The sequence below is a fragment of the Neolamprologus brichardi genome, chromosome 23 (assembly GCF_056152115.1).
Source record: "Neolamprologus brichardi isolate AB-2024 chromosome 23, ASM5615211v1, whole genome shotgun sequence".
NCBI classification, from domain to species: Eukaryota; Metazoa; Chordata; class Actinopteri; order Cichliformes; family Cichlidae; genus Neolamprologus; species Neolamprologus brichardi.
The window spans coordinates 30,510,355-30,530,181 of record NC_142125.1 but is presented as its reverse complement, the minus strand read 5'-3'; the positions used below and the strand labels follow the sequence as shown (position 1 = coordinate 30,530,181).

At 39.3% G+C, this 19,827-nt stretch overlaps 1 protein-coding gene across 3 annotated transcripts in view; it reads right to left on the bottom strand.

The window, feature by feature from the left end:
- LOC102797402 (sodium-driven chloride bicarbonate exchanger-like) overlaps positions 1-19,827 on the bottom strand; it is a 60,038-nt gene that overhangs the window by 14,337 nt on the left and 25,874 nt on the right. For 2 of the 3 annotated variants that reach the window (XM_006804104.3, XM_006804105.3), the window contains exons 4-10: positions 8,183-8,326; positions 7,881-8,022; positions 7,526-7,686; positions 4,954-5,142; positions 2,824-2,912; positions 2,345-2,502; positions 2,098-2,185 (exon numbers count right to left, since the gene is read on the bottom strand). In XM_006804104.3, the coding sequence (XP_006804167.1) occupies positions 2,098-2,185; positions 2,345-2,502; positions 2,824-2,912; positions 4,954-5,142; positions 7,526-7,686; positions 7,881-8,022; positions 8,183-8,326 (971 nt within the window). The remainder of the gene's footprint in view (positions 1-2,097; positions 2,186-2,344; positions 2,503-2,823; positions 2,913-4,953; positions 5,143-7,525; positions 7,687-7,880; positions 8,023-8,182; positions 8,327-19,827) is intronic. The other variant, XM_035913527.2, reaches the window with a different exon arrangement.

Below are 19,827 nucleotides of genomic sequence, written 5' to 3'. Positions count from 1 at the left end.
CTCCTGTCGAGATTTTCATGTCATACTTTACTGATTCCCAAAGGCTTTTTGTTGTTGATGTTTTTCCTTGCTTTTTTGACATAAGTCAAAGGTCAGGCTCAGATATAAAAAAAGCAACCCTGAAGTGGGTAGTTGGGCTTTATTTATTGAAGCTTCTCAACTCCCCGAGCTACACTAATATCACGTATAAGAACAGAAAGCAAATCTCACGTTGATTTTTCTAGGTTCAGGATACAAATGTGAGTATTTGACCCAGAATAACTAAGAAACCACCCAAGGATCATGGTATGTGTTAAGGCAGATTTGGAAAAATACACTTACTCCATTACTGAGAACAACTTTAAGATGCTTTAGTTAACACTTTCCATTCCAATGACTTTAATCTTGACATCTTAAACTTGCAATGCATGATTTTCTAGAAAATGGATGGATGGATGGATGCTTTTGTAAAATTATCCATGTAAAAAGCTTCTCCTACAGAGTGGTGAGCCTCAGCCCATCAAATATGTGATTCCTTGACTTAAAAGGCATGACAGTATGACAGCTAAATACAAAAGACAAATGTGTGTATTATAAACATATTTGTAAAATGTTACAAAAAATGTTTGGAATAAAGCTTCCCACAAAATGCTCACAATGCAGTTTAGACGAATTGAAGTTTTAGAACACACAGCCATTTTTCCTCAGTCTGGCTGAACTTACACATTTTTGATGTACATCAGACTCTTCAAAGAATTGTCTGAGACCTGAACCATTAGAACTTGTTGTCAAAGGAGCTTGCAAAGAAAAGCGTCTGGACTTCTTTAAGTTGCTTGAAGACGTTTCACCTCTCATCCGAGAAGCTTCTTCAGTTCAGAACTGAGAGGTGAAACGTCTTCAAGCAACTTAAAGAAGTCCAGACGCTTTTCTTTGCAAGCTCCTTTGACTACGATGACCTGGATGACTGAGAACCTTCACAGACATTATAACTTGTTCAAAGATACATATATAAATGTAACATTTAAAGAAGCACATTTAAATAACATGGTGTAACAAAATAAAAAGTAACCCTTTTTCAAATCAGTTACTGACATGAAGGCGATGACCCAAAGGGTCATCCCCACGATGACCCTTTGGGTCATCGCCTTCATGTCAGTAACTGATTATTGCAATAAGTCGTCCAATTTGATTCACAGAGAATGGCTGAGCTTGTAAGATGCAGCAGCATGCTCTGTTTAGTGAGCTGCTGCTGATTGTGGCCAATACACTCATAGGAGTGGCAGCACTGTCGGAAGCCTATACCGCTGCATTTGGAAAGATAATTAGAGGAGGTGGTTCACCGGCTCTTTCACTGACCACTGCCAGGGCTGACAGAAGCTATAATAGGACTGTGAACACTGCTTTGGTTGACAAATTAGTTAATGAGTGGGACACTTCTTGCATACATTGGCTGAGTGTGTGCACAGTGATGGTTTTGCTGCCCGAGTGTTTCATCAAAATCAAAAATACTATATTCCAAATATTTCTAACTCAGTCTTATTGTGGTCAAAGTAATGATTGCATCAAACCACAGCATCAAAGATAAGCCTTTAAAAATGAGTAATAAACAATAATTGATTCTGTAGTCTTTAGTTTTTACCTCTACTGGTAGTGTATTATAACTGAAGCGCATCAGTATTGTTTATATCAATCAAAAATGAGCTAATATTTTTCATTAAAGAGTAAGATGTTAAAATGTTGTAGTTTATGCAATTTTTGTTTTCTATTTTTTAACTGTAAAAAATAAAAATTGGTTCATGAGATTTGTAAACCATTTCATTCTGTTTTTATTTGCATTTTACATAATATCCCAACTTTTTAGAATTGGAACTATCATGATTGCAGTTTGCGTTCCTATTCCTACTCTACTGTATTTGATCAACTAAGGATCTAATGTTTATGATAATTAAATTAAACATTACTTCACATACACAAGCAATTCCACTTTAATAGTAAAAACCTATAATCTAGAAAGCTTTTTTGCGTTTTATCTCACTGTGCCTAGAATCACTGCAAGAGGAAAAATATCCTAAAACACAGCATTAAACACCTGCTACTTCCTTCAGATTCTTGCCTCACCTCATCAGTCATCAGTGTAGCAATAGACCGGCCGATTTCATGATACTGTGGACCTTTCCCCAGAGGGCCAAGCAAGATGAAAAGAAACCTGCACAAGACAAAGAACAAAAGGTTTTTGGTAAAAGTCAAATCCTCTTTTAATGAGAAATTCAAAGGTTAACCGGCTCATCTATCCAGCCTTCACACAGAATAAAGGAAGAAGGAGACAGAAGCAAGTTAAGGGCTTTGCCAACAATTTGTTTATTACCTGGTGGTGATGGGAACTTCAGCCAGGCCATTTAGCAGTACAGCAGGAGCTAGGCGGACAAAGGCCACCACAGGGCGCTCTAGGAATTCCAGCTCCCCTACCAGCACATTGGATGCCTCAGCACCAGGTGGGATTTTCTTCATGAAGTGGAGGTCAATCTGTAAAAGAAAAAGAAAACCACCACATTATTCTAAAGTAAAAATGTTTATTGGTCTGCTTTACTTTTTTTTAAGGAAAAAACACAGTGATGTAGATGCAGTCGTACTGAACGTCTTATAAATGAGAATCAACAACACAGCAAGAATCAGGCTCTGAGAAGAAAGAAGTACTCCTGTTAAATTCCACTCAGTTTCCCAGGGTAAGAAGGTTGTGATTTCATATGTAACCCAGGCTTGGTTAAATATACAGCACTACTTATGTGTCCAGCTATCAATGCCTGTAGATAAACAGCATGATCAGTGGTGGGTCTGGTAGCTAACCTTGCTGAAGTCAACAGTGCTGTTTTCTCGGCTGACGTCCTGTTTGCCCTCATTGTTGGCTGGCTGGGACTGAGGTGAGACTGTTTGCCCTGTCAGGTAGAGCAGGAAACCAACATCAGTTTTCACAGGGGCTCATCCTATCCCAATACCTCTTTCCCACACAAAGACAGAGATTTCCAGGGAGTGACTACAGGGTACAGTTACATTCTCTGAAAAGGGGTTACAGCTCTGGTCCCTTTTGTTGTAGGTGCTGAGTCTTTATTGAGGACAAAAGGTTTAGCCCCAGTGATGAAACAAATAATATTGTACCCATTTTCAGAGTGTACCTGGTGAGTTAAAGCTCAATATATAAATTGTTGCTAGACCATTTAAAGAGAGTTTAAAATAAGGTGCAATCTTTAACTTCCAGTTCAGATTTATGTGCATCAGTTAACCAGTGCTCATTTAAAGCACCTTATTCATTTTGTTTTATTTAAGTCAAAGATTTCACCTTGCAACTGCGGGCGTTAATGAAAACAGTTAAAGAAAAAAGCTAAAAATATGCCTTGCTCAGAATGTCAACTCTTTAAGAGAGTGTGCTATGGTGCTGCTTTTAAAGGAGTTCCAGCAATGAAATGTATATCTGTTCGATACGACACTATAGCTAAGAAACTGTAGCTTTAATATGGAAACTAGTGTGGCTTACAGCTGGCTCCTGGCCTACAACACTCCCATCACTACATTTTGATAAAGCCCACCGATTAATGCGCTATACATTATTTATTTAATCTACAATTAACAGATTAATTTGTAACATTTATAATCCAAGTTGTTTCACTGTTTCCAGCCTTTCCGACAAGGGAAGATAACAGCCTGTGGGCTTTTTAACAGACAGAAGTAACAATGATATTATGCTGAACTCCTCCTTTAAAGGAATCATTTTAGCATATCATTTATTCAAAAGCAGTGTCCGTGTTTTATTCAGTTGCCAAAAAGGAGCACATGTGTATTTCCCAGCTTTTATAAAGAAATGTTCAAATATTTCTTTATAAAAGCTGATCCCCAAAAGCAGCAAAATAAAGACTAGTGAGCAGGTACTGCAGTTAGTCATTACTGACTGTTTTTTAGAGTTGCTCTACAAGATCTTATGGTTTCTGTTTAAGAAACATAAAGATGACAGTGACAAGGAGGGGAGAGTATTATAGAAACTTTTGTGATTCTGCAGTTCAATTAAGTCCATTTCCCGGATGTGGAAAAACTCACAAAACGCAACAACGAAAACATTTCAACTCTTTATATTGCTTCACTTTGAAGCCTCAACAGTAGAAAAGCTGGAAGAACATTTTGACAGTGAGCCTTGCACAGGGAGAAAACTGCTTGAACTGAAGAATGTTGAGCTTTTCTTTTCTTTTTTGTCATGATTATTAACCAGCCATATCCAACCAATCACAATGTTACTCTCCTATCCTTAGCACGTTCTTTTTATACTACTACTACTGTCTACAGACTTTATAATCAGCCTACAGGATCTCTTGTTGCCCGTGCAGATTTCCTGATCTGTGTCTTCCAGTGAGATGGGGCAGTAGCCTTGTGCAACTGCCTAAAGGACACTAAGACATGTGGTTTTGTTTTCACCAAAGACCATGTCTGGAGTCATGTGATCAAAGCCCCTGCTGGAGCTCAAAGGTGAAGAAGGAGTGGACAAGCATAACACACAAGAAACACGCTGCCTACAAGCCCTATAAGAAAAGGCCTTTCTGGGTGAAGTGCTTGTCAGGAGTGTTTTTTCAGGTGAACATTTAGGAGATTTTAAAGTGTGATAACAGAGGCCGTTTACTGAGTAAGTTAAATATACGCATGCACACGTGCATGCAAAATACAGCAGACAGGAAGAAAGACATACACAAACATGGAGAAACACAAACAAGAGGAGAAAATGAGATATCAAACAGCAGTAAAACAGCATGTCGAGATGGATAATTATTGGATCGTCATGCAAAGGATAATAGCATTAAACAGAAACATACTGCATATATTTGTTTACAACATCAACACGTGAGTAGCTGAGGACATTACAGAGTACAGAAAAGCTTGCAGTCTCATCTACAGACAGGTGTATGTGTGGGTGTCCTGTACATGTTCTGTGCTCACCATTCTTGTCCATGGAGTGAGGCTCAGACTGCTTCTTGCCAATATCAGCAAAGGAGCGTACAATAGGGATGCGGTTGGCCAGTTTTTTGTGGTTTTGGTGATGGTGTTGTTTGAGAAGAGCCTCACGGATCTTTCTCCTGGCATCTTCACCTACAGGGCCAGATGCCTCATACTGATCTAGAACCATGTCTAGGGAAGAAAACACACACAAACGCCATTGTGTTTAATGCAATACCCCTTAAAATGGTTGAATTCACAAAGGCTGCTGGTGTCCGGTGCTGCGTGGCAGCCAGCAATACTAAGCTGATTATTCCAACAAAAAATGACCTGATTTAATCGCACCAAACCAGGTTACATACAATAGATTTGTGCAGCAGAACAGTTTTTACCACAGTCAGATAAAGCATTCAGTTTGAAGACCTCTAAATCTAAAACACAGTTTGAAGCAGATCAAATGGTCCTCTGTATTGTCCTTGTGGATGAACTTCTTCTGGCATATTATGGTGCATGCTAACCTGGACTCCACCCCAATAAAACCCATTAAATCAGTGATTTTAATAATTAAGAGACCCTAACCTTAATATACAAAAACAGGAAATGATGCAAAGATCACAAATTAATAAGCAGTTGCAAAATAAAATGTATAAAAGCCAATGGCAAATAGAAATTAAAATAATTTGCTTGAGTATAGGTTTAGAACTGAGAGTTGGATCAGTAAGCAGACTACAGTGAGGAGCTGTACCATGCAGGCCTGCTAAAAAAAAGAGTGTAATTGCTACACAACAACTTAAACTCAATTGGAGGTCATATCATGGTTATACCTGTCATCTGGTTGGTTGAAAAGAAGACAATCCATTTCCTAATCTCAAATCAATGATCTTATCAATGTAGGAAAAATCCTAAAATTCCATTCAATTTTATTTATACAGCGTCAATTCACAACGTCAACAGCACTTTGTCGTTGTGGTAGACCCCACAATAATACATACATTAACCCAACAATCATATGACCCCTATGAGCAGCACTTTGGCAACAGTGGGAAGGAAAAACTCCCTTTTAAATAGAAAGAAACCTCCGGCAGAACCAGGCTCAGGGAGGGGCGGCCATCTGCCAGGACCAAAACAGAGTAGTGCTGCTGGTGTAAATATCCCAAAGAGAATGAGATCAACAGATCATCAAAACGTCAAACCACTGAATGAACATTATATTACAACATATGGCATCTACAGCAGTATAGGCTACAATTAAAATTAAGGAAAGTTTCTTCATCCTTCATCCTGAGTAACCTCTGAACTCTGATGTGTTTGGTTACTGTAGATTTAAAGGTGATGGTCAATGTGAAATGGAACGTGCCAGCTAGTCAAGTATTGTACAGTATAAATACTCCTTCATTCTGTTTGCGCACAATGTGGGTAAACTGTTAGAGTGAGGATCAAGTCAAGCAGGCGGTTTCTATTGAGATGATTTAATGAATTTGCAGCTCAGTGCACCGCTCTCTCTGTTGATATGAATCAATGGAGCTCACTCAATAGTCTCTTTCTTGGTTTCATTTTTTTTCTACAATCATTCAAAGAAGACAATATTTATTTAATTACACTTTGGATCTCTGTGCTTTACCAAATGAACAGACTATACTGGTCTTCACAATTAACAGCTAAAAAAAAATACATTTGATATGCTGTGAACAGGTGGGTTATGATATTAGATTTAAATTATGTAATAGAGCTTAGCTGACAGAGGTAAAGTGGTAGTAAGTTTCAGAGAGGTGTGGAGCAACAAAAGCTTTGGTACACAATTCTGAAACGAGGGACAGTCAGAAGAGCAAGTGAGGCTAAGCCTAGAGCATGTGGAGCATCTGGATCAGGAAAGGGTGGATTTGGTACTTAATCATGGATAGTGGCAGTGGCTGACATCAAGACATTCTATTGGTGGATGGAAAAGGCTAGCATGAAGCACAGCACAGAAGCAGAAGTCTGTGCAGGCATAGTAGCAGGAAGTAATATGCAAGCTGGGACAGCATATACTGAGAGGCATAACCAAGTCACTCGGATATTGTACAGGAACATCTTTGCTGCATATGGATTAGAAATCCCCATGTCCCAATGGGACATGCCATCAAAAGTGGCTGAGAACACCAGCACAAAGTTCCTGTGGGACTTCTAGTTCCAGACAGGAACCAGCAACCAGACACAGAGGTGGCTGTCAAGGAGCAGAAGAGGGCAACTGTGTGGAAATCCCAACTGACAAGCAACATCAGAAAGAAGGAACATGAGAAAACTGTTGTACCAGAGACTGACAAAGCGTGGTCCAAAATAGAGCTTGACACTGGGAGAGTGGCTCGAGTATATTAAGTACTTGAGCCAAGAAGCTTTCAAGAGAAACACCACGAAGAGCTTCACAACAAAAGCCAACATAAAAACAAAAAGTTAATTAAACACGAGTCTAAAGATGAGATTTTAGCTGGGGTTGTTTTTTTTATTATGTAGATTTTGAACAAATGTGCCTGCTGCATGTTTTTGTGCCAGGAAGGTCGCATAAACCCTTTTAAAAATCAATTCATCTAGTGTTTACCTGCAATCTCTTCCAGTGAGTTTGCCCTCATATCCAGCATCACAGTGCCATTCATGATGCAACTGCGAAGTTCAAAGAGACTGTGTAGAGACAGAGTGGCTACATAGGGTTTACTCCACCGCTCACCACCATCCTCAACGTCTTCCTCAAACTTAAGCCACCTGCAACCAAAAGAAAACACACAAAAAAAATCCTCGATTTTGCCTTGTATTTTCCTTTTAGTTTTGATGTGTACATTATGTTTTATCACATTGCTAACTCATAGTCGTCTGGCCACATCATTTAATAAACTTTTATTTAGATAGAAACAATTCAAAGTCTCAAGCACAACAGGAGAGAAAAAATAAAGGCGTACCTTGCTGTCTCCTTCCATTCAGCATCCTCACCCTCCCTGAGGCAGATTTCGTCCAGCTCAGTGAACAGGGCGTGGGGGATGTGTTCCTCATCGCCATCCTCAGTCCCCAACAGAAACTGCACCCTCTGAGCTGGTGTGTCTGCTGCAGCAAGTTTGATAGGTGGAAGACAAGCACAGAAAAGAAGAAAAAAGCCAAAGAAATTAAGAATTTGAATCCCACTGGAAGACATGGATTAGAAGCACATAACCCAGGTTCTGTAAAAATGTGTAATCTAAATCAGCATTTTAGAACCAAAACCTACTGTGTGATGGGGATTCTCTTCCATCCTCAGCTGTGGAATCCCTCTCTTTGGATCTCTTCCTGTGTCTGTGTCCATGGTGACGATGTCGTCGGTGCGACCTCCTGCCTAGAGGAACGTGAACCCCAATGTAGAGAGTGCGGTGACCTTGAGAAAAGATGGAAAAAGATGAAGATTAGCTGTGTCATTGATCTAAAATTTGACAGACCTAATCGGTGAGTCACTAACCAGTGACTCATACGCAGGAATACTGCCAATGTGGGATGTGGCAAGATTAAGAAGTAGCTCAGTAAAAGCCCAAAAGTTTAATTCTTAGAGACAAACTTTTATTTATCAGGAAATGTCCTGATTATTTCAGTGAATGTTTTTAATTATTCATGTAAAATCTGTATTATTTTTTCACAATCAAAATGCAAAATAAAACATTGTGCAGTCTTACATTACTCTATAACTGCCTAACCAAACACTTTTACCATCTGGGTAAACTAATTATTATATAGTTTAAACGTGGCAGAAATTTTATCAATGTTGTTAGATCCCTGGCACAACTGGGGGTACGTACCTCCTGTGGAAATAAAGCTAAGTATCATTAGCATGATAACTGTGACAGAGGTCACCCATACAGATAAATAAACCAAAAGACCTGGTGTAGAATACAAAGAAAATGGGACTGAGCACCAATCCTTGTGGTACTCCAGTGAAAAGAAAACATCCTTTAGCCTTTAGCCACCGTATTTTGAGTCATTTGCTGTAAAGCTTTTGCTGTAAAGCACCAGTGTGGAGAAACTCCACACTGGTGAAAAATGAAAAAAGAGAGTGTAGGAAAGCTGAGCACAGATGGAGAAAAACAAACCTCCAGGTTCATTATGACATCTATAAAGAGAAACTTCACAAATATAATTTACAACTGAGTGCAAGAAGGTCCTACTTCTCTGACATCATCACTAAAAACAGCCATAATGCTCGGGTCTTATTTTCTACAGTTGACAGGCTAACAAACCCTCCTGTGTCAGTGGCAGCTGAGCTCATTCGACCATGGCCTGCAATGACTTTGCCAAATTCTTCACAGAAAAAATCCAAAAGACAAGCATTAGACAAGCAATTGGTACTTCAACAGCAGATCCAGAATATGTACTGTGTCCACCGAAAAACTGTTTAAACACCATGAAACAGTTTCACACTATTAACAGCAAAGACCTGGAGGACATCTTAGGTCAACTGAACTCCTCCTCTTGCTGTTTAGATGTCCTGCCAACAAGTTTTTTCAAAAAGGTCTCAAAGACTTTAGAGTCAGACCTGTTACAGATCGTCAGCTTTTCTTTAATGTCAGGTGTGTTTCCAGAACCACTAAAAACTGCTGTAATTAAACCTATACTGAAAAAGGACGATCTTGACAAGATACAAATGAACAACTACAGGCCGGTCTCAAATCTCCCATTTTTAAGTAAGATCATTGAAAAAGCAGTTTCTCAACAGCTCAATTACTTCTTAAAACAGAATAACTGCTATGATGCCTTCCAGTCAGGTTTTAGACAGAACCACAGCACTGAAACCGCTCTGACCAAAGTGTTCAATGACATATGTCTGAATACAGACAGTGGAAAATGTCAGTCTTAGTTTTACTGGATCTCAGTGCAGCATTTGATACAGTTGACCACAACATATTACTCAAACGACTGGAGAACTGGAGACCAAGGCCCTGTACAGGCTCTTGGTAAATGCACTGAGGAAATTAATGACTGGTTGTGCCACAATTTTCTCCAGCTAAACAAAAACAAAACTGAGGTAATAGTCTTTGGAGCCAAAGAAAAACGATTACAGGTCACCAGAGAACTTCAATCTATACACCTAAAAACCACAAACCAGGCGAGAAATTTGGGTGTAGTGATGGATGCAGACCTAAACTTAGAAAAACACATTAAGACAATAACAAAATCAGCTTACTATCACCTCAAGAATATTTCAAGGATAAAAGATCTGATGTCTCAACAGGACCTGGAAAAACTAGTCCATGCATTCATCTTTAGCAGGCTTGATTACTGTAACAGCATCTTTACAGGTCTACCTAAAAAGTCAGTCAGACAACTACAGCTCATTCAGAACTCTGCTGCTCGAGTCCTCACTAAGACCAAAAAAGTGGACCACATCAGTCCAGCTCTGAGGTCTTTACACTGGCTGCCTGTCCGTCAGAGGAGAGACTTTAAAGTTCTGATGCTGGTCTATGAAGCTCTGAATGGTTTAGGACTAAAATACATCAGTGACCTCCTGACCCAGTATGAACCTTCCAGATCCCTCAGGTCATCTGGATCCAGTCTTTTATCAGTTCCCAGAGTCAGAACCAGACACGGAGAAGCTGCATTCAGCTTTTATGCTCCTTATATCTGGAACAAACTCCCAGAAAGCCTCAGATCAGCTGAAACACTCAGTTTATTTAAATCCAGGTTGAAGACTCACTTATTCTCAGCTGCATTTAAATAAAGCAACAAATCCGCACTTAAGCTTAAATTTCAAAACTTACATTTTAACTACTGATTTTATCTACCGTTCTGATTTTATCTGTTTTGATTTTATATACTGTTTTGTTTGTTTGTTTGTTTGTTTGTTTTAATCAATTTTAAATCATGTGTTTTTGTTTCTAATGTCTCTGTAAAGCACTTTGAATCACCTTGCTGTTGAATTGTGCTATACAAATAAACTTGCCTTGCCTAAACTTTGTGGAAAACTTGTAAATATTATTTTACCTAAACCTTTTTCTGCAGGTAAACACGTTGCTACAGGTGTTAGGACAGCAGCTGAATGAGTACATTGGTTACGGTAAATATGCCAATGCACATCATCTAATTCAACTTATAGACCTTTCATTCCCAAGTAGAAGTAAATCACATATAGAATTGCAGTGTTGAGTTTAGACTTTAGCCTATTTTTATGCATATAAAAAGAACCCATACTGGCATATTTTTAACTCTCACAAATGCTGGTTTAATAAACAAAATTATATTATTATATCATATTTCAAAAACAGGTCTAGAAAAAAAAAACAAGCTATCATAGCTTGTAGCTTGTACATAAATAAAAATAACAATGGTCAACTTGCCCAGTAATATAGAGAAGTAAATCCCATTGCCTGTTAGATAAAAACCACAAAGACATTATTTAATGAACTACTACCTCTAGGGCCTTTGGCCATCTTTGCACAAGTTGAAATGATTTTGACATTATAATATCTTTGTAATTACTTACTTTCATCAAATAAATACAGAACAGATAATGAAAGAGAGATTGTGAAAGGATATTGTACAATGTAGCACAAAGGCCTTTTTCTAATGTCCATGTGTATGTACGTGCGCATCCGCAGGGTCAGTAAGATAATGCGAGATGACTTTCTCCTCTTTTATTGCAATCGAGCTGCCTGGCCGCTGCTGCCTTCCTGCCGGCTCTCAGCTCTGTGTCCGGACACAGACAATACTTCTGCACACGCTGTTCTCTTTATCTGGCTTCACCACCGTATGAGGCGCCACATTGTCCGGCATAATGTGACACCAAATGGATATACCCCATGAAATTTGATGCTAGGGAGCCACAAAATAGGGTGCGTCAAAGGAGCATCACTTTAAGTCATTTTTTTCTCACCAGAAAGATGACACAAGGGAAGGTGGTAGGTTATACTGTTTTCATCAACCCATCAAAGGCACTAGCACTTTTGTACAAATTTACATGTCTACTTTACTGAAAAAACAACACTCTTGTTGGCATTCACCTTTAGAGGAAAAGATCAAACTCATTTTGCATACCACTGTAAAAAAGGTTATTTCATTCATAAATAATTTATCATTAGCAACCATTAAATATATCACTTTGTTTGTAACACTATACATGGTGAATCAAAGTGAAAATATGCATTTGAAATTAGCAGGGTTTTAATAGTTTTGCAATTTTCATTAGTTTTTATTTTTATTTAGTTTTGACTTCAGATTTTCAATTGTATATCAGTTTTAATTAGTTTTTACCAATTGTTTGCTAGTTTAGTTTAGTTTTTATTTTTTGAAAATCCTTAGTTTCAGTTTAGTTTTGATTAGTTTCAGTTATAGTTTTAGTTGTGTTTGCAATAATTAAGTGTAACAAAATCCCAGTTTCATCATATCAGTCATTCTGCTCATCCTTGGGTATGTTGCTATTCCAGCTACCATACTGCACCCTGGACAGGTCGCCTGTCTGTCGCAGGGCTAACACGCAGAGACAGACAACTCACATTCCCACCTATGGGTTCTTTAAATAAATAAATAAAGGCAGCTGAACAACCATTGATACCAGGCAACTATAAAATGTATATCTTGGCCCCAATGAGACTATTAACTCTTGCAGCACCGGGTGTTCGTAATTTTGGTTCAAGTGAATTGATAAACTTTTTGAAGGTAATTGACTCACACAGTTGTGTAGATATCCCCGTCCTGTTGTCTCGGGATGCATCACGCTGCCTTGCCTGGGGTTAGCTTCTGTTTTCTGGGGATGAGGGTTGAGTGTGCTCCCTTACCTTCTCAAGCTAAGCTAGGTTAGCCTTCTTGTGTGAGCTTTTCAAGTGCACTTTAAGGTTTGTGGGATTTTTTTCCCTTTAGAAATGTCCCTCATAATTTGTCTGTTTCCACTACAAGACACTTGCTTTATCCAAAACACAGTCATATTCAAAGTAATCCCAAATTGGACTCTGGCGCTTTCTTCCGACTTTTTCTGACATGATTCTGCGCGTGGACGGAGCAGCAACACAGACGACTCGACTAACGTGCTGCCACCTGCTGGCATAATGAGACACAGCAAGAAAAAAAATCTGGAAACTAAACTTCATTTTCACCCTTGACTGTTGTAAGACACGCACACATCAATGAAAACTAAACACTTTTTTGCTATAAATTCAGTTAATTTTAGTTAGTTTTGTGAACACTCATTCCAGTTTTAGTTAGTTTTCCTTTTTTTGTTTTTATTTTTATTTCTGTTAACGAAAATGTTTTTTCACTTCTAGTTTTCGTTATTTCGTTAGTTTTCGTTAACGATAATAACCTTGGAAATTAGTGTTCATGTGAAAACTGTGTGCATCACAGTCATACATTTCAACACATTCCCCAAAACTGTACAAGTAATTCCCAGTAATGCTAGCATGAGTAAGTTCTCTCAAGTATTTTAAATCCTCAGAATATGTGTATTTTTTAATATAGGAGGAAAGATTATTTATTATTATATTTGCAATGTACAGTTGAAGTGTGAATACACTTCCTATACATATCTGATTGATTATCAGAAAAACTCGGTACTGTATATTTTCGGTACTGTATATTGTATATTTTCTCAGATAAAAATATCCCAGTGATTGCCTTGAATTGTTTTCACTTGCTTGGATACATGCCTAATCTCATCACAGCATACTAATCAGATTTAAGCAATGAAAAGACAAAAGATGAATCATCTAGGAGCACAGTAACATCAGATCATTTCAGAGTACACACCCTGCACCAATAGGAATCCAGAGAAAAAATTAGATCTCAGAGGACGCGATGAGAAAATGAACGACAGGTCAGAATAGATTTGTTGTTAGGCTATCTTCTTAACAGAGCATGTACTGTTGCAGATGCAAACTGCTCTCAGCATTGACTGAATTATGCATGTCAGAAGCCGAGGAGAGAATGACTGTGCATATGCAGGAAATTTCATATATGAACAGACAGGACCTAGGAAGCTGAGGAACACATAACAGGAAAGCAAGAGAGCTTTAGAGTTCATGAGCAAGTCTCACAAGTGAAGGACTTTACAAAAATAGCACTTGTCCTCCAGGCCTAAACTACTGCTGATGTCATAGGATGCTTCTTTTCTTCTGTTGCCACATCTCACTGGCTTTCAGTCAGCCTCAGCCTGAATTCACTCAGCTGTGTGACATGCTGTGTTTTAGCGTCCACATCCTCAAGTCCATGGGTGTGTATTCATGTATGTGTAGGATTACGTGACTACTGACAAAAGTAATTCTGATTGGCTTTTGCTGGGTTTTGCAGTCTTATCATACAACAGCCTTGGCCTCTGAAGAAGCAGTACAGTTTATGTTCTCAGTTTATTCGTGTCATGTGTGGCAACCTCTTGTACTTGTTGACATTGCAAAGTTTTAAAAAATTATTTATTTGAAGGCCTCCATATTTCTTTGATTAGAGATAGTCTTTATATATATATCTCAGTTTTTGATGCCAACTGGAGACTATTTAAACAGCTAAAATAGCTGATTATTTCAAATATATTTATATTCAAAATTCTGTAAAATATACATTTACAGAATATATTCCTAATGTCAGTAACTTGCTAAAGCAGCTGCTTGCTATAATTTCATATCAAATGTTAATCAAACATGAAATAAAGTATTTCTGGGAACTCCTTTCAGTGTTGCTCCAAATTTTATGCAATATAGAATATTGCAGAGTAAAGTCAATTCAATTCAATTTCAATTCAATTCAATTCAATTCAATTCAATTATTTATATAACGCCAAATCACAACAAATGTCGCCTCAAGGCGCTTCATAGATACAGAGAAAAGCCCAACAATCATATGACCCCCTATGAGCAAGCACTTTGGCGACAGTGGGAAGGAAAAACTCCCTTTTAACAGGAAGAAACCTCCGGCAGAACCAGGCTCAGGGAGGGGCGGCCATCTGCTGCGACCGGTTGGGGTGAGAGAAGGAAGACAGGATAAAAGACATGCTGTGGAAGAGAGACAGAGATTAATAACAGATATGATTCAATACAGAGAGGTCTATTAACACATAGTGAGTGAGAAAGGTGACTGGAAAGGAAAAACTCAATGCATCATGGGAATCCCCCGGCAGCCTACATCTATTGCAGCATAACTAAGGGAGGATTCAGGGTCACCTGGTCCAGCCCTAACTATATGCTTTAGCAAAAAGGAAAGTTTTAAGCCTAATCTTAAAAGTAGAGATAGTGCCTGTCTCCCGAATCCAAACTGGAAGCTGGTTCCACAGAAGAGGGGCCTGAAAACTGAAGGCTCTCCCTCCCATTCTACTTTTAAATACTCTAGGAACAACAAGTAGGCCTGCAGAGTGGGAGCGAAGTGCTCTAATAGGGTAATATGGTACTACAAGGTCATTAAGATAAGATGGGGCCTGATTATTTAAGACCTTGTATGTGAGGAGCAGGATTTTGAATTCAATTCTGGATTTAACAGGAAGCCAATGAAGGGAAGCCAAAACAGGAGAAATATGCTCTCTCTTTCTAGTCCCTGTCAGTACTCTTGCTGCAGCATTTTGGATTAACTGAAGGCTTTTCAGTGAGTTTTTTTGGCATCCTGATAATAATGAATTGCAGTAGTCCAGCCTGGAAGTAATAAATGCATGAACTAGTTTTTCAGCGTCACTCTGGGACAGGATATTTCTAATTTTAGAGATGTTGCGCAAATGGAAGAAAGCAGTCTTACATATTTGTTTAATATGTGCGTTGAAGGACATATCCTGGTCAAAAATGACTCCAAGGTTCCTCACAGTGTTACTGGAGGCCAAGGTAATGCCATCCAGAGTAAGAATCTGCTTAGATACCATATTTCTAAGCTTTTCAGCGCCGAGTACAATGACCTCAGTTTTATCTGAGTTAAGAAGCAGAAAGTTAGTGGCCATCCAAGTCTTTATGTCTTTAAGACATTCCTGCAGTTTAACTAATTGGTGTGTGTTATCTGGCTTTATGGACAGATAGAGCTGGGTGTCATCTGCATAGCAGTGAAAATGTATGCTATGTCTTCTAATGATGCTGCCTAGGGGAAGCATGTATAATGTAAACAGAATTGGTCCTAGCACTGAACCCTGTGGAACTCCATAATTAACCTCAGTGTGTGAAGAGGACTCTCCATTTACATGCACAAATTGGAGTCTATTAGATAGATATGATACAAACCACTGCAGTGCAATACCTGTAATACCTACAGCATGTTCTAATCGCTCTAACAGGATATTATGGTCAACAGTATCGAATGCTGCACTAAGGTCAAGAAGGACAAGCACAGAGATGAGTCCACTGTCAGAGGCCATAAGAAGATCATTTGTAACCTTCACTAAAGCTGTTTCTGTGCTGTGATGAACTCTGAAACCTGACTGAAACTCTTCAAATAAACCATTCCTCTGCAGATGATCTGTTAGCTGTTTGACAACTACTCTTTCAAGGATTTTTGATATGAAAGGAAGGTTGGAGATTGGCCTATAATTAGCTAAGACTGCTGGGTCTAGAGATGGCTTTTTGAGTAAAGGTTTAACTGCAGCCACCTTGAAGGCCTGTGGTACATAGCCGATTATTAGAGATAGGTTGATCATATATAAGATCGAAGAATTAATCAATGGCAGGACTTCTTTGAGCAGTTTTGTAGGAATGGGGTCTAAAAGACACGTTGATGGTTTGGAGGAAGTAATTATTGAAGTTAACTCAGAAAGATCGATTGGAGAAAAAGAGTCTAACTTAACATCAATGGTACTAAGAGTAGCTGTAGATAATATTACATCTGTGGGATGATTATTGGTAATTTTTTCTCTAATGATAAAAATTTTATTTGTGAAGAAGTTCATGAAGTCATCACTAGTTAACGTTAAAGGGATGGTTGGCTCAAAAGAGCTCTGACTTTTTGTCAGCCTGGCTACAGTGCTGAAGAGAAACCTGGGGTTGTTCTTATTTTCTTCAATCAGTGATGAGTAGTAAGCTGTTCTGGCTTTGCGGAGGGCTTTCTTATAAAGCAACAAACTATTTCTCCAGGCTAAATGATGATCCTCTAAATTTGTGACACGCCATTTCCTCTCCAGATTACGAGTCATCTGCTTTAGGGTACGTGTTTGAGAATTATACCACGGAGTCAGGTACTTCTGATTAGAGACCTTAGTTTTCACCGGAGCTACAGTATCCAGAGTCGCACGCAGTGAGGAGGTGAAATTATTAACAAGATAATCGACCTCTGTTGGGGTAGCGTTCAGATAGCTGCTCTGCTCTGTGTTGGTACAGGGCATTGACGATGATAACAGTGGCTGGATTATATTCTTAAACTTAGTTACAGCACTTTCAGAAAGACATCTACTTTGATAAAGTCCACTCTCCACTGCTGCGTAATCAATTATTGTAAATGTAAATGTTATCAAGAAATGATCAGACAGGAGAGGGTTTTCAGGAAACACTGTTAAATGTTCAGTTTCTATGCCATATGTTAAAACAAGATCTAGAGTGTGATTAAAGTGGTGGGTGGGTTCTTTTACATTTTGAGAGAAACCAATTGAGTCTAACAACAGATTAAATGCCATGTTGAGGCTGTCATTTTTAGCATCAACATGGATGTTAAAATCACCCACAATAATTATTTTATCTGAGCTCAGAACTAAATTAGATATAAAGTCTGAGAAATCAGACAGAAACTCTGTGTAAGGCCCAGGTGGACGATAGATGATAACAAGTAAGACTGGTTTCTGACTTTCACAGCTGGGGTGGACAATGTTAAGCATCAGGCTTTCAAATGAATTAAAAGTCTGTCTTGGTCTTTCATTAATTAATAGACTGGTGTGAAAAATTGCTGCCAAACCGCCCCCTCGACCTGTGCTTCGAGATTTCTGGTAGTTAGAATGACTCGGGGGTGTTGATTCATTTAAACTAACATAATCATCCTGCTGCAACCAGGTTTCTGTAAGGCAGAGTAAATCAATTTGTTGATCAATTATTAAGTCATGTACTAACAGAGACTTGGAGGAGAGAGACCTAATATTTAATAATCCACATTTCACTGTTTTACTCTTTGGTTCAGATGTGGATACTGTATTGTTCTTTCTTTGTAAATGTTTAAGTTGTTTGTTGCTGGTTTTTAGTTTGTTTTTTGTCTTTTTGGAAGCAGACACAGTCTCTATGGAGATGGGTTTTTGGGGGGGTAGCAGGAGGAGAGAAGCTGCAGAGAGGCGTGTAAGACTGCAACTCTGCTTCCTGGTCCCAACTCTGGATAGTCATGTTTTGAGGGGTTTAATAAATTTGTCGATATTTCTAGAAATGAGAGCTGCTCCATCCAAAGTGGGATGGATGCCGTCTCTCCTAACAAGACCAGGTTTCCTCCAGAAGGTTTGCCAATTATCTATGAAGCCCACATCATTTCTGGGACACCACTCAGACAGCCAGCAATTTAAGGAGAACATGCGGCTAAACATGTCACTCCTGGTCTGATTGGGGAGGGGACCAGAGAAAACTACAGAGTCCAAAATTGTTTTGGCAAAGTTACACACCGATTCAATATTGATTTTAGTGACCTCCGATTGGCGTAACCGGGTGTCATTACTGCCGACGTGAATTATGATTTTACTGAATTTACGTTTACCCTTAGCCAGCAGCTTTAAATTTCCTTCAATGTCGCCTGCTCTGGCCCCTGGAAGACAATTGACTATGGTTGCCGGTGTCTCTAGCTTCACATGTCTGAGAACAGAATCACCAATTACCAGAGTTTGACCCCCAGCGGGTGTGTCACCGAGTGGGGAAAAACGGTTAGACACATGAACGGGTTGGTGGTGTACCTGGGGCTTCTGTTTAGGACTATGCTTCCTCCTCACCGTTACCCAGCCGCCTTCTTTCCGCAGCTGCTTGGGATTTGCCGGGGAACAGCTAGCGGGGCCTACGCTATCTTCGGCTGCACCAGCTACAGGGGCCTGGCTAGCTAAGGGTGAGAGAAGGGTGCAAAGCCGAGTCTCCAGATCAGTAATCCTGGCCTCCAGAGCTGCAAATATGCTACATTTGTTACAGATATCATTACTGCTAAAGGAGGCCGAGGAGTAACTAAACATCTGACACAATGAGCAAGAAAGTGCAGAAGGGACAGGTGAAGTAGCCATGGTGCTAACGGGTCGGCTACGAGCTAAGCTAGCGAAACAGTACAGAGACAGTGAGTGAATACTTTGGCTATAAATTAGGTAGTGAGTACACAGAAAGTGTGCTTCGGATGAAGCACGTGAAGATTATACTGTGGAAAAAACAGAATGTATTTAAAAGTTGTTAATTAAACTGCTAAGCAAATAAGCTACTCAGAAACACCACTGTGTTTGAGCAGGAACAGGAAGCGATACTATACCACAGAGCGAGCGAACACCAAGTGACAGCGCCCAGTCAACAAGACTAAAGTCAGCATGCAGCTAATAATAGTAAACATGCTAAGTGTGACAAGGGTGCGGTAACATCAATGCAATAAAACCTAAATCATGTGTGTGGGGTTGCCCAGCTAGCAGTTGTATGGATGTCCCCAACAGAAACACTCTTAAAAAAGGTGCGTGACCTAGCCTTTGGTATTCTCCTGGTGTAATGTGCATGCAGGTACACAGGAGGCTGCAGTCCCTGGCACTCCAGAGTGGCAACCACTGGAGGGACACATGATTCCTTCTGTAAGAAGGATCCCAGGAAGGAGTTTGTTGCTTTTCCTAAACCCTTTAGTTCTGGTTACATTTTTAAGCTCAGACACTGCAAAGTGAATTAAGCCACGTCTGGCTCTCATCAGCAAAAAACAGGAGATGAAAAGTTAAAAGCTCCAGTGTGGGACAGCTATAGGTAGACTCCCTATCCTTAGACACGAAGACAGGCATAGGATACAGAAGCATCAGATTTTAGCTAGACAGCA